Source organism: Rhamphochromis longiceps, linkage group LG7 (assembly GCF_057381845.1).
Source record: "Rhamphochromis longiceps isolate RC_006_pf linkage group LG7, R_longiceps_female_GT1.1, whole genome shotgun sequence".
NCBI classification, from domain to species: Eukaryota; Metazoa; Chordata; class Actinopteri; order Cichliformes; family Cichlidae; genus Rhamphochromis; species Rhamphochromis longiceps.
Genome location: NC_140563.1, coordinates 19,611,742 through 19,626,617, shown reverse-complemented (window position 1 = coordinate 19,626,617; position 14,876 = coordinate 19,611,742). Strand labels below are relative to the sequence as shown.

Genomic DNA, 14,876 nt, shown 5'->3' with positions numbered 1-14,876 from the left:
ATAGCCACAACACATTTTTAAAATACCCCCAAACCAGCTCCAGATGTTGGGTAATCACTACAGTCATTAGTCACAGGCAGAAATACTCTGCTCTGCCATTGATGGAAGTGCAGTTTCCATGTGTGAGCGCACACTTCACGGTACAGTAGCCCGGAGATGACTGCGAGTCCCATCTCCAGAGGCAGTTTTTCAGATGTTGCTTCAGGACACTTAACAACAACAACAACAACAACAAAGGATCTGCAATAGGAGGTATTTTAAAACGACAGCTCTTTTGTACACTCGCTAAAATATACTATCTGTAAATTATATATTGTAATCATAAACTCTAACTGCGATGTGGTTTGAAATAAGCCACACAAACAAGATAAGCAGTAAGTGTGCGCCTGTGGCCCTCAGCCCGCCCCTCGCGGTGCCGTAATTAGACGCTCATTCCTTCAGTCAAGCTGCAACTGCGACTCTCAGCTCCATCAAATCCACTTCTTTTCCCAGTCTAGCTTCTTCTTCTTCATCTTTTTTTAAGGAGCACTGCAGCTTTTTCACACATCCCCGCGGAACAACCAGCATCGGAAAGTCCACCTCGTCCACGTCTGTTTCTCTCCAGTTTTTGATACTTTGAGTCTCACCTCTTTCAATGGCTTTGCGCGTAGCGCTGCTCTTCTCTCTGTTCGGAGTTCTTCTTGGCCAAGGTAAGCGTGAGAAGCTGGGTATCACTGCTGCTAGGTGAGCCAAGCAGTGGGACTGTGCATGTGACAGTGATTTGGATGAATAGCGCATATTGCATGACAGCTTCACTTTAAAGTACTCAAAGTAAGAAGCAGACAGATAACAGGCTAAAGGGTGATACTTGGGGAAGTGATGCATTTGTCTGGGGGCTAGTTGGGGCATGTGATGAAAGCAAAGTTTGCAAAGGTGGGTGCTTCAAAGTGTTGCAGGTCTTTATTAAAATTGCTAAGGCTCGAACATCTCAAATTAAAAGATTGAAACTATTGTTTAGAATCATTGTTTTTCCTCTGTTACGGATTCAAATATTGATATTGGGGATGGATACAAGAGGAAAAACCACAATAACAACACTGGTCCGGCCAGGTTGAGTCAAACAATGATTTTAATGATCACACGCGTGGGAGATGGACACCGTACGCAGACAGCATCCGATCTCAAAATGGTGGAGCATTGATCAACCTCTTATAGCCTCTAGTGGCCCCCACCTATTCATAAAAGCCTAAACATTCACATGCTTTCTCTCACACAGCGCCTAAGCTACGACCTTGGCTCCCTGTTTATCTGCTCCTGCTGAGATGGGGCAGAAAACTCCAGTATGTTCTGTTCTCTTCTAATCAGACAAATAAGGCGATGACTTTCTGCGAACAGTATTTCTTATAACTCAGCAGTATAATGCATCATAAAACAATGTCATTCATTCACAATAAATCAGCAGTCTAATATAATGCAAATCAGTTTAACAAATGCAATAGTTACCACCTTCTTCTAATTCAGGAGAATAATGCAAACTAAAACTACATAATAATTCACAAACTTTAATTAGAGGTCTAACATGGCATAAAATAATATTATAATCCCACACCTCTTTCTTTTTTTATTACCACTTACAATGTACAATAAGTAGCAGTGTGACCATATAAAGTGCCATCTAAACCATTTTCCAACTTTTGTGCACTGCATCAACAAAACCCACAACTATAGAACTTTACAGTTAACCTTTTCTACCTTTAACTCTCTCACTACTGTGTTTTATTTAGTTACACTGTGGAGTGGAATCACTCCATTCCATGAAGTGATGATATGTTACCCCACATGGAGAGTGTTAAAATGTAGTTTCACACCAGTTGTGAAGCAAAAGTCATCCCTGCCTGAGGTTTCTTCACTCTCTGCCCTGCAAGTCAAAGGCCGAGTGCTGGTATGCTGTGATGCTATGTAAGAGCAACCAGTATCTCACCAGGGCAGGGTGGTCCTAGACAGAAGGGTGAGATTGAGCCTCACAGCAGGGTCACCAAATCATAAGACTAGCCGTGTCTTAAAAAGCCCAGTGTGCTGTGGTCACACACGGGGCAATTTCACAGTCAGCAGGGGGACCTTTCTCTCAGCTGCCTTCTCTGTAGGAGGTTGTGTTGCAGGTCTTTCTGCAGATCTGCTGGGTATCAGCTCAACCAACTGCATAACCAAATGCATTCCAGATAGATAAGCTCGACTTTGGTTTCAGCCTTTTGTATATATCAGTAAGATTGGAAGAAGCTTCCACATGTCAGCTTTGAGTGGTGCCTATGAAAGAGATGCACACTTCTATGTTGTGATGTCTGTCTGAGGCCAGCTCCTCTGTGTAGGCGGGGCTCCACGAGTAGGCTCATTATGCTCATTATGCCTTGTTTACATGAGGCGTCTAGACGCAGACAAGACATGTGCTGCTCTGCCAAGACAGAATGGCCCTCACAGCTACAACATCATCCAAAATGGAAATTAGCCCTCTCCAGACAGACAATGCACCGAGGAGACTGAGAATTATGGCAGGCTGTATCTAAACCAGAGCACAGCTGTGCCTGGTTTGCTTCTTCTTCTTCTTCTTCTTTTTTGATAAAAGACAAGAAGCCATGCAGTTTTAAAGCACTTCTGGTCTTTCAATCTTAGGTTTTCAAGTCAGCAGACAGCGGTAGCAAAGGAATGAGTCAGTGATGCCTAGTGGGTTAGAGTTAGTTATCAGCAGAACGCTACTGTGAGGGGAAAAGTCCAGAACAGATCGCTGGGGGAAGTTTAGAATAAGTGACCAACTGTTCCTGGCATTTAAAATGCACTGACTAAGCTAAGAAAGAGTTTAGGATTAGTTCATTTTTATGGACTCTGGACACCTCTTGGATGCCTTTCCAGTTCTAATACAAATCATGTGTTTTGACAAGATGGTGTCAGTTACTGGAAGTGGTAAAAAAAACCCCAAAACATTACACATATGCACAGGGGTACACACATTTAAATAGGATTCTTTATTGTTAATAAACATCCATATTTTCAGCCTCTTGTGAGCACAGTTTTGCTTTCCTAGCTTTTTTGGAAAACCCCGTTGTTACTTACACATTCAGAAAACAAATTAAGTCAGTGAGCGAGAGACAGAGACAGAGAGAGAGAGAGGCTGGGGGAGCCTGCTTGGTAGGTCCATGTGAAAAGCTTTTAAAATGTCATCTCATTTCATCCAGCTGCTACAAGGTTTATTGGCCAGAGAATACTGTGATGTGCCAGACTTCCAGAAGTCAGTAGTGAGTCAGCTAATGTGCCTGTCTACCAATAAATCCTATATCCATATTCGCTCCTTTCTGCCAGGTTAAACCTCCTTTCTGTAGTAGGAATGGGCACAGTTGTTTTTTCCTGTAACCTCGCTTACTTTCTTAAAGAAACAGACAACAATCAAAACGTGTCATTTTTTAAAGAACTCTTTCTTGTGTCATTGTTATGCTTCTCCTCATATTAGTTCTAGATTTTAAGCGGGACTTATAGAAACTTGTGATGAACCTGAGAAATGAAGTTTTACAGCAGCTCTTGCGTTGTGTTTCCACGAGGTTTACCAGTGTGCAGACTGTTTGTGATAACAACTATTCCCGCTTTCGCCTCAGCTTGACTAGTTTGATTTAATGGTCATAATAAAACATTCCTCCTGCACCTCTGGGAGAGGGCAGCAAATCTATAAAACTGTGGACTGCAATTCCGGACACTTGTCCTCCCTCCCTACCTGCCTAATCTAACTTATTATCTGATCTTGCTTACTCCTGCTAGACGCAGATGGTTCTGTTTGAGGTATTTCACAATCACTATTCTGGATAATTCAATATTTGTTTTCTCTTTTTCCTCTCAGGGGGGAAATAACGATGATTAATGTCAATTTTGTAGACCGATCTTGGTTTGAGACAGGCAACAAAAAAACTGGAAAAAAAGCCCAAGACGTGGATCTGCCAAAGCTATTTCACGTTTGGCATATAACACACTAACCACAGGCAAACGAATGTGCTTGATGTGATTGTTACGGCTGATTGTTTAGAGAGTCGAAGCATTCCAAACTCTCTAATCCACATGAATAAACAGCCAGATTACCACAGAGTTGGTCGCGCTCCAGTCAAAAGGCCTCATGTGGTTCTGCAAAAACATATCCATCATTCATTGTCTTTGGCAAAAAACAAACAAAAAAATCTCTCAAGGCTTTTTTTCATATCGTTAAACAGACTCTGAATTTTGTTTATTTGCTATACAATTTGTCTTGGGTCACAATAGCAGGATTGTCTTTTGTTTAGGAAAGAGAGACAAAAAAACAGATCATCATTGCTCAATTAATAAAAACTGTTTGGTCTTGCTGAAAGACAAATGCTCATCGGATAAATGTTGCTCATTCCCCTCAAATGATGCTCAGAAGTTTGCCATCTGATATATATTTGAGGCACAGTGTGTTTAGGCACTTGATGTGTGTGTGTGTGTGTGTGTGTGTGTGTGTGTGTGTGTGTGTGTGTGTGTGTGTGTGTGTGTGTGTGTGTGTGTGTGTGTGTGTAGGCAGGCAGGTGGCCAGCACTATAATGTGGGGCCTGTTGTGATTCACCTGTACATGCAAAGGTAAAAACAATGTTGTTTTTAATAGGAGCAGAACAAATCTCAATGGAGGACTGCTGTAAAAATGGGCAAAAGCATGGCACCGATCATGAAGACTGTGCATCCCTGCCCCTTATCTCTGAGTCAACCACATGCAGGTAAGCCGCTGCTGACTGCTACCTTCCTCTGTTATGTTTAAGTGTGGTAGTTTATAGACTTCCAAGCTGTTAAATGCTGCATTTCTTAAAATCATATTTTCTATCCATGGTACTGGGCCCAAGTGATTTGGCATGTGCTGGATATTAAGGAAATGTCTAAATGCCCTTAATATGAGATCACTTTACCTTACTCCCATAAATCTCTAGGCACATTATTCACTTCACGTGAGAGCAGGAAGCGCTAATAGTGATGGGATAATAACACGTCTGCTGGTAACCATAGAAGGTGTGCTACCACAGGTTCAGGGCCTATAAGCCAAACTGATGGCAAACACATTTGCCATAGCCACTGTAAGTGATTCCAAATTTGTCTAAATTATAGTGTGAGGAGTGGAGAGGAAAAGGGGCAGGGATTTGTGGGGGTAGCAGGGTAATATTTAGGGGTGGAAAAAGGTGAGGGGGGTCAGAAGAGGGGCTGTTTCAAAACCCAGGAAATACCTTAGAGGTGAAATCCGACATAGAGGGAGGGAATAACAGGAAATCTGTGAGATTACTTCAGACACCAACGTAAGAAGAAAGAAAAAAAAACAGGAGAAAAATGGTAAAAGGAAAACAGGAGCACGCTACTGTGCCCTTAAAAGGTTCTGCAGAGGAGGTGTGTACTTTGTTGTGACTTTCGGATCTCGAGTGGTTTATGTGGAAAGAGGTTTCTGGTAAGAGATGATAAAAAAAACTTGGTTTGTTATGTTTTTTTGTCTTGTAAAACTGCAGGGAGACAGAGATCCAGACCAGGGAGGAACAGTCAACCTCCCCTCCGCTCCCTTAACTGATTGGGCAGACAGTTAGACAATACAACGAAATCTGATCTGAACAGAAACATTAAGTAAAACATATTTTTATGATAACACTCTTTTGTCAGATTGGGCTGGCTGCTTCCCAGTACTGCTTTTCCCAATTAAACAGCTATTGTCATTTTTTAAATGATTCTTGCAGAAAATTTGTGTTATGCTAATCCCTAAGGGGATCTCAGAGGTGAAGGTCAATTACGATACATCCTGTATCAAGATGTTACTCATTTTATGGTTATGGCTATTTCTCAAATCCTAACTGTGTCACCAAATTCTTAAGAAATGCAGACTGATTCTGTCCCGGTGATGTCATTGTGGCTGCAAGTAAACTACAGATACTGGCAAATGTTAGTCAGCCGATTAGGGCCCCTGCTGTTCTGCTTTTTTTGTTTGTTGTTTTTATAGGGTGTGTATGTAGGATGAGGTTTGTTTTAGTGATTTTGCTCTGCAAAAGAATATGGAGATATTTTTGGACAAATGTGCAGCTTGGGACTAAAATCTTTGGTTTAACTTCTTGGGTGTTAAACAATCTGAACAGACCTCAGAGAGCTGTCAGCATTGCAAACACAATGTCCATCGTTGAGCTCATTCTAGACATACTCAGCCCAGTCATTCGTCAGTTTTCAGTGTGACATGAGATCCCCTTTAGGCTCGCCTCGGGCCAATTTTAATGAGCTGCACTTCTAAGACAGATTTTCTTTGCCGTAAGCCAATTATTGATAGAGCGGAGAGTAAATGCACCACCTGTGTTTTGTGTTTTTTCTTGCTGACAGGATAGTGCAGGAGCAGTGCTGTGTAACAGTGCTCGAGGATAAAATGTGCACCAATGGTATCAACATTGCCAAAGACCAGGGGGCCTGCGATTCTTTATTCACCAACACCTGCGACACCAAGACTACAAAGGTGTGTTTGTATGAGTGTATATGAGTGTTTTGCTAATAGAAATGACAAAACAGAAAAGTAAATCACCAAAAAACTTCTTTCACCACTTTGTTGGACGATGATTATGGCAAGTGATTGATGAGAGCAGTGTTGTACATCTCTATGTGTGTGGGTGTGTGTGGGAGTGTGTGTGTGTTGTGCAGCAGGATGAGGCATGTCACTGTAGGGAGGAATGAAACTTGTTGCTAGATTATAAATTAAACTGTGACTGTGGAATATTTCACCAGCCCATATCCAAGCACTAAGCACCTTTCAGATTTGAAATGCTTCTTAACCAAACTCAGGCAAATTCTTGCCTTTATTTTCATTCTATATGTACTATATACACAGTATATACAGTGTTTTTGGCAAAAAATCTTGAATCACCCTTGGTTTCCTTATGTTTTGCTTCCAAGAAGCCAGACTTTCTTGTAATTTTAAGTCCCTTTTCCATTAGTAGCTACTCAGGTTGGCACGCCACGGTTTGCAGGGTTTTCCATTAGATGGAAGTACCTGGTACCAGGACTTTTTTAGTAGCGATTCCTCTGGGGATCCAAGCGATCTGAGCAATCCAAAAATGTGTCATCAACAGACTGCATGCCACCGACTGGCTGGTCAGTGGTGTGACTCGATGAGTAATGAGGGTGTCTCCTTCAGGAAAATCAAAACCACCACTAAAGTCAACCTTTAGAAACAAAAGGACCAAAACAGTGAAGATGATTAGGCATAGCTATTGCACCAAACATCAACATTATAGAGAAATGTTCCCATTTGTTTTAAATTGAAATAAATAGTCATTTAATGGGGTTACAATCCAATATAACCTCATTATTAGTGAGCTTTATAACTAGCATGAAAATTTGTACTTTTACACAAAACTAGGCTTGTGTAAGTTCTGCTTCCATCTTTGATTACAGATTTAAATGTGTTCTTTTTCTCACCTTCATTAGTTCCCTTTAACTGGTTTTATGTCTTTCAGAAGTATTTTGATAAATTACTTAATAAAGAAATTGGTCTAGAATTTCTATCCTTTAACAGTTTAGTTGTGATCTACTATATACTGCATAGAAGCTTTTAAAGGTGTTGTAGCCCCACACAGCCACCGCATGCTACAAATATGCTTTAAAATAAAATTAGCAGCGTAGCTCTGATGAGGGAAAATGAGCCAACCTTAACACATAACCAAAGCTGATTACTTTACATATTTACCAGAACCTCTTCTATGCTGGCAAACATCAGCTGCTCTGTGTTCCTCTCTCTGCTGCTGCTGCTGGCATGGCTGCCAGCATGCTATGATGATGCACTTACAAAAATAATTTTCTCTACAGTGCTTTCAAGTTGTTTTACAAAGTTTCTCCTGTCACACCCTTTTTGCGAAATTAAAATGCTTAAAATCTGGAGCATCTTTAGTAGCGCGAAAACAATATGAGAATAACACCACCACGGGGTTGCAACACATAACAACAATGCTCAGTGGCTAGTGGAGCTAAGAGAAGACCACAGCAACTTCCCTGAACAGGATCCAGTAACCATCACAGCGGCAGACATCCAAGAAAGAGTCTCAAGCATGAAGTGTTAGACAGTACCTGGCCCTGACATGAGTCACACTTACGGGCTAAAGAAAGTGACTGTAACTCTATGAGCATCTGGCAGCACAAATGAACCAAGTGGCTGGCATAGTATACAGGAATATCTCTGCCGATTATGGCCTGGAAGTCCCGAGGTCAAAATAGGTCACGTCCCCAAGGATGATTGAGAAATGCATTGACAAACTGGTGATGACTAACCAACCGGACATAGTAGCCGTGGACACGAAGAGAAAGACAGCTGTGGACCTTCCCAACATCAGGAAGAAGGAACACGAGAAGCTTGAGAAAAATATGCACATTTTCAAATATGCTTAAAATCTCTAGGTGCTTACATAGTGTGAAAATATGTCTCAAATGTGCAAAACTCCACAAACACTCCACAAAAATCATTTACTTGATATGGAGGACGTCAGATTGACAAGAAAGAAATCAGGACTGTGGGTGGCTTATTCAATAACTCCGAACTTCTTCAAATAATCTGTGTGTTCTCAAGGAAAAAGCACGACGATGCGAGATGGACAGAACAAAATGTACGTTTAAATGATAAATAATGACAATATCTGTGAAAATAATGTTGTACTTTCTCTAAGCAGTCAGAGAGAAGAAAAGGGGATTTGCTTCAATGTGCTGTCTGGATAAGGTTTATGTTTTCAATTTAGAAACTGCATTATTGTGTTTTGTAAGATTTGCAGTGATGATAGCAGAATGCTGTATTGATGTTTCATATATGAAACTAATAAAAAGGCCACTTACTCTAAGCAAGCATGGGAGAAGCAAGAAAAAGCTGCACAATAACAAGATATAAAGCAGTTGTGTGTGCGAACTGTTCAGGAGTGTGTTTGTGTGCTTGTTGTGAGTGGTTTACACTAAAAGAGTCCTAAGAACAAAACGTTTTCTAGCAGTCAAGGCCACACAGGCATATACCCACACATAAACAAGCACACACAAACAAACACAGAGAGTAGCAGTCAGCCACTACTGGTACACAACTCTTACAGTTGCTCTCCTTAGCATGTGTTCAGTCTTGCAGTCGCTACAAACGCTGCACGTGTGCACCACCGCACACACAGTCAGATTCCAGCTGCATAACCAAATTGCCAAAACATGCCCATCTGTCACACTCCCCACCTTTCTTGTCCATAACTGACATTACCGGGCTGTCATAATGATTGACTGAGCATGCATTAAGGAGAGGGGGGTTGATGTCATCTCATCACTGTCTCCCTCTGTGTTCTCTTTTTCTAACTGACTGACTGCCTTTCTGGTCCCGTCTGAAGCCTGCCAGTTGGCGTATCGTCTCAAAAAAGCTCTTTTTCTGTCTGTCTGGTTGATTGAGAGCTTGGCTGTCTGTCTAAAGCAACTTATTCTCAGCTGTCACTTTAAAAGGCTGTCTCACTTCTTTAACCAACCAGCATACCAACCCTCTGTCAGCTATTCTTTGTTTTTGTTTTACCTCTGCTGGTACACAATATCCTGAAAAGATCTGTATTTTGTTTTCTTTCAATTACTTGCACATTTTTCATGTCTATCCTTCTAAGTTCTCTAATACTTTGTTGTATGCTGTTTTCGATAGATGTGCTGTGACTGTTGTACTCTGGGTAAAACAGCCCATGAGCTTGGCCTACCCTGTGACCACAACCTATCTGTTGGCCATCAGTGCAATCTGGTGTCCCGGGCCTGCTGTGTGGAAGGAGCCACAGCGCATCAGAGAGAACGTGGGTAAAAAATGTGATCCTGCAGGAGGCAGTTTCTTTTATTGTTTTTTTTTTTTAAATAAAACAAACAAAATATGTAATTTAAAGTAGAGTGGGCATAAAAAAGTGGATTAAAGTAAGTGAAAACCTATGCAAGTCAACAAAATAATTAGAAGTAGAAATAGGAGGACTACTGGTGTCAAACATAAGACTACACCGCCCCCTAGTGGACGCTTATGGTCATCGCATGCTCATTTTCTTAGCTCATGATATAAAGCAGCTCAGGTTCAGCTACTGAGCATTAATGTGGAAATGGGTAAGATTCAGCATGCTGATTATGAGCTTTTGGACTGGATAAAATAAGAATTTAATGACCATCAAAGTCAGAAGTTCACTAGTAACACAATGTTGTGCCAAATGATTTCATGCATAAGGTATGAAAGCATGAATAAGCATGCTTTTTTCTCTCTCTTGCAGTGCCTAACAAGGACGAGACAACTGAAAATGGAGATTCAGCATTAAATAATCAGTGCAATGGTAAAGCACAATAAAAGCTAACAATTGTGATTTCTGCACTTGCGTTAAAAAGCGCGGATCAGATATTAATGTTTCTGTGGTGCCTCTCAGGGAAGTGTGCTCATCGCTGTGTGGGGAATGACACTTGTGCCTGTTTCAAAGGCTATAAACTCAAACCAGATGGAAGGAGCTGTGAGGGTAAGCTCCTTTTGTATTGTTATATATATGTAATGATTTCAGTCTTATATTTTAATATCAGGACTGTTTTTGGTGATAAAGAAAATACTTTTCTACTAGAAAAGACTAACACAACAGAGCCTCAGCAGGAGACATGTGATGTATTCCTTTACTGTCTGTCCTGTTTTTTCGCAGACATTAACGAGTGTTTGGTGGGAGCCAGCAACTGTCGGGGAGGAGAGCGTTGCATCAACACAGAGGGCTCGTTCCGTTGCCAGAGAGAAGTCAGCTGTGGAACAGGATATGAGCTCACTGACAGCAACAACTGCAAAGGTCTCTGCTGTTTGTAGGGAGACATTGATCTGCTGTATTTTTTTTGGCTGCTATTCATAGCGTGTTGACAGGCAATTCTTCTGTGATGTCTTCATCCAGATATTGATGAGTGTGAGACCGGTATCCATAACTGTGGACCGCAGTTTCAATGCCAAAACACCCAGGGGTCGTTCCGTTGTCTGCCCAAAGTTCAGTGTGGATCTGGCTTTATCCAGGATGCTCTTGGAAACTGTATTGGTAAGCATTAGCACCAAAAGATTTATTGTGGCCAAGCATCCCATACAGAGCTCCGCTGCCATTTATGATCTTTACTTGAGCACTTGTAAGGATATTGAGATTCTTAAATTGCTTCCCTCAAAATGTCCTCATATTAATGTAAATTTCAAAATATTTAACAATATGATGACTGGCATATGCTCTTTAATAAATTAACATCATTAAGACTTCTGTTCTTGAAGCCTTAAGTCAGTTAAATTTCCAGCTATGTAGTTAGACTTAGGTCTTTTTGGGGCTCGCTATTAAACTCAAACCTGTCCTCATCATTGTGGTCAAATTTGATTTATCAATTATTTATTTTATTGACTTAAATAAAAAAAAAATGTTTTTAGCTCATCATGCAATAAATTACCTGGTGTAAGGTTAATCACTGCCATCATTACATTGATTGAGAGGAGCCAAATTATAGACAGAGGACTAATTAGGAAACAAGACCAGGTTAAATCAAGGCAATCAGGGCCTCATTACACGAGAAGACAAACAGCTGAAAGGAATGACACACACAAGGAATAGAAATGATCCAATTAAAATAGGAACTGAAAAAGAAGACAAGTCAAGGAAACTAAGACAGATACGACTTACATATCTATACTATTGCTAATATATATTGTAATATATCTATATCACTAAAGCACTTCTGGATGGATGCAAACTGCATTTCGTTGCCCTGTACCTGTGCATGTGCAATGACAATAAAGTTGAATTCTATTCTATTCTATTCTATTCTATATATGGGTCACAAAAAGAAGGAATTGATCATGTAACAATATAAGACATGATAAGAAAAAAATATAACAGAAACTGTGGAACATCAGGGCATTTTTAAAATTTAGAGTAACATCTGTGTCATCTGTGCTCCTGTTTTCAGATATAAATGAATGTGTTAGCCAGACAGGTCCATGCAACAGGGGGCAGATCTGTGTCAACACAGTGGGCTCGTACACTTGCCAGAGGAACTCGGTTAACTGCGGTCGAGGATACCACCTCAATGAAGAGGGCACACGCTGCGTTGGTACGGAAGAGCTCATCATACCTACATGCAAAGTGTCTTACTAGCCTACCTGCGGTGGATATCATGGTGTTCTCTGTCGCTTGCACCCCTGCTTACAGATATCGATGAGTGTAAGACTACTGAAAACGTCTGTGGAGGTCATGCGTGCCTCAACATGTTGGGGTCTTACCGATGTGAGTGTGAAGCTGGCTACATGTTCAATAGCATCACTCGGCTTTGTGAAGGTAAACTGTTTTTCTTTTTCTTTTGCTTTGCGTTCTTACGTTGGTAGCTAAATCCAAGTGTATCCTGAGCATGTAAATGCCCACAGCATGTATGTGTGTGTACTACTTCTAGTTAAAATAAGCATTGAAGTCACAATTTCAGCTTCTTACTTTGTCAGTTTTGGACTTTTTGTCTTAGATGTCAATGAATGCAGGCATTACCCTGGTCGTCTGTGTGCTCATAAGTGTGAGAACACTTTGGGATCCTACAAATGTAGCTGCACTACAGGCTTCGCGTTAGCTGCTGACGGCAGAAATTGTGATGGTAAGACAATCAAGTAATTTGGGAGACTTTATAGAGCCTAGATACTGTTGACTAGACAGAGTTTATGTGGGCGGATGTGGATCTGGTAATCAGAATCTTTGTGGATCAATCTCCTGCTCCCCATGCATTCCTAAATGCGTTTTTGCCCCCGATGCATCTAACGGAGTGTTGGTCTGAATGTCAGATTCTTTTTTTTTTTTAAAGAAGAAAGGTGCCATATAGTATAAGGGACAGTCAATAACATGTCTCCCCTCTGACTTACACAATAGAAATCCTGCATGATCTGACATCCCAGTGTTAATGTTTTTCCTGTATCATAATAATACTGGTCCAGGATCAGGGAAGCATTCAGTTGCAATGTTGATCCTGGACCAACATTATTATGGTAATGCTGGAACAAGACCAACAAAGAGATAACCGATACACCTAGATACCCCTGTGTACACTGGGGTACACTTTCAAGTCTAACTTAAGAAATATGTTGCTGTATATCTTCAGCCTACGTAGCATTTTACCAGTCATCAATCTAGGAGTCATATTTTTTAGGTAGCTTTCATAGTTACTTGTTCTTTATCCATAAATAGGTAAATATTGCATTACAGACACATGCACGCATACATTTTGATGCTAACTTTGATACTTTCTCTGTGCAGATTCGAACGAGTGTGAGAGCACCCCATGTAGTCAAGAGTGCGCCAATGTGTACGGTTCCTACCAGTGTTACTGCCGCCGTGGCTACCAGCTCAGTGACCTAGATGGCACTACTTGTGAAGGTAAAGTTGAAGCATGTGAACTGCAACTGATACTCAGTTTAATTCAGTTGACATTTTATTGTATAGCACCAAATCACAACCTCGAGGCACATTGTAAGGTAAAGACCCTACAATAAAAGAAGGATAGCAGAAAAAAACAGAAAAAAGCCTTATAATCAGATGACCTCCTATTAGCAAGCACTTGGCGATGGTGAGAAGGAAAAACTCCCTTTTAACAGGAAGAAACATCTGCCAGAACCCAGGGCGGCCATCTGCTGTGACGAGTTGGGGGTATTAGCCGAATTTCCACAAATAGGAACATTCAAACATGCAGATCAGCCTTGAATTTTTCTAGACATGACCTGACAGAGACGTATGTGAGAACGCTAATGTGTGGCACATATGGATCAGACATTAATGGTGGTTGGCCATCCTTATTATGTGTATATAAATAAAATGAATGTGTTACAAATTCACCTTTTTCTTTGACGTTTCCAGATATAGATGAATGTGCCCTGCCCACCGGAGGTCACATTTGCTCCTACCGCTGTCACAACACGCCTGGCAGTTTCCACTGTTCCTGCCCCGTCAATGGCTACACCTTGGCGGTAAACGGGCGCAGCTGCCAGGGTGAGCTCTCTGTAATGTCATGTTGCAGTCATGTGGCGTTTGTTGGAGGCCCTTTTTCCCCAGCTTTGGGAAAAAAATCATGTTAGTGACTTTTAAGACCCTTTTTTGTCTTTCAGATATTGATGAATGTGTGACAGGAAGCCATACGTGCACAGAGAATCAAAGCTGCTTCAATGTACAGGGAGGATTCAGATGCCTGTCTTTCGAGTGTCCGAACAATTACAGACGGGTCGGAGAGACGTGAGTATTTGAACTGGTGCAGATTCTTTGCTGAGCAGGGACATGTTTATGAACAGGCATAACTATGATTGTGTTGTCTGTGTTACGACAGAATTAAATTGAATGAGTTTACCCCTATTACACATTAAAACAAATTCGTAAAAATATAGTAAATTTCACATTTTTTTCGTGTATTTTTTTAACCACATATTTAATTTTAGCATTTATCAATTACTATTTATGGACCATCACCATTTAAAAAAAAAAAAAAAAGGCATAAAATAACCAATTGCCAGGACATTTTCTGTTTTGTTACATAGTTTCATGCAACACTCAAAGAACACGGTCTGTGCTCCATATAGTTAAATTTGAAACAGTCACCATCTAAAGAGCTTTAAGTTTACATATCAGGCTTTTTAAAGCACTCCTGGTTTGTATATGGATCAGAGCCCCTGCATGTCCAGTATGCTCAATGCTGGAATGATTTCAGTATGAATCTGGCTGTAGCATGTTTTGCTGTTTCCGAGTGATGACATGCACATGGGTGTTTTTCAGTTTAATTTTGGCGCACATGACGATGACAGTGTGTACACCCACACCCTTGTTTGGAGGCACCCAGTGACAGAACGTTTTGCATGATCC

At 40.9% G+C, this 14,876-nt stretch overlaps 1 protein-coding gene across 2 annotated transcripts in view; it reads left to right on the top strand.

Annotated features, from left to right (window-relative positions):
- Positions 1 to 377: 377 nt before the first annotated feature.
- Positions 378 to 14,876, top strand: part of fbln1 (fibulin 1) — a 32,906-nt gene continuing 18,407 nt past the window's right edge. The window contains exons 1-14 of one of the 2 annotated variants that reach the window (XM_085412736.1): positions 378 to 689; positions 4,631 to 4,739; positions 6,361 to 6,490; positions 9,671 to 9,812; positions 10,269 to 10,328; positions 10,419 to 10,505; positions 10,680 to 10,817; positions 10,917 to 11,054; positions 11,962 to 12,105; positions 12,204 to 12,329; positions 12,508 to 12,633; positions 13,287 to 13,406; positions 13,884 to 14,015; positions 14,132 to 14,255. In XM_085412736.1, coding sequence (XP_085268862.1) covers positions 635 to 689; positions 4,631 to 4,739; positions 6,361 to 6,490; positions 9,671 to 9,812; positions 10,269 to 10,328; positions 10,419 to 10,505; positions 10,680 to 10,817; positions 10,917 to 11,054; positions 11,962 to 12,105; positions 12,204 to 12,329; positions 12,508 to 12,633; positions 13,287 to 13,406; positions 13,884 to 14,015; positions 14,132 to 14,255 — 1,631 coding nt within the window. In that variant the 5' untranslated portion in view covers positions 378 to 634. The remainder of the gene's footprint in view (positions 690 to 4,630; positions 4,740 to 6,360; positions 6,491 to 9,670; positions 9,813 to 10,268; positions 10,329 to 10,418; positions 10,506 to 10,679; positions 10,818 to 10,916; positions 11,055 to 11,961; positions 12,106 to 12,203; positions 12,330 to 12,507; positions 12,634 to 13,286; positions 13,407 to 13,883; positions 14,016 to 14,131; positions 14,256 to 14,876) is intronic. The other variant, XM_085412737.1, reaches the window with a different exon arrangement.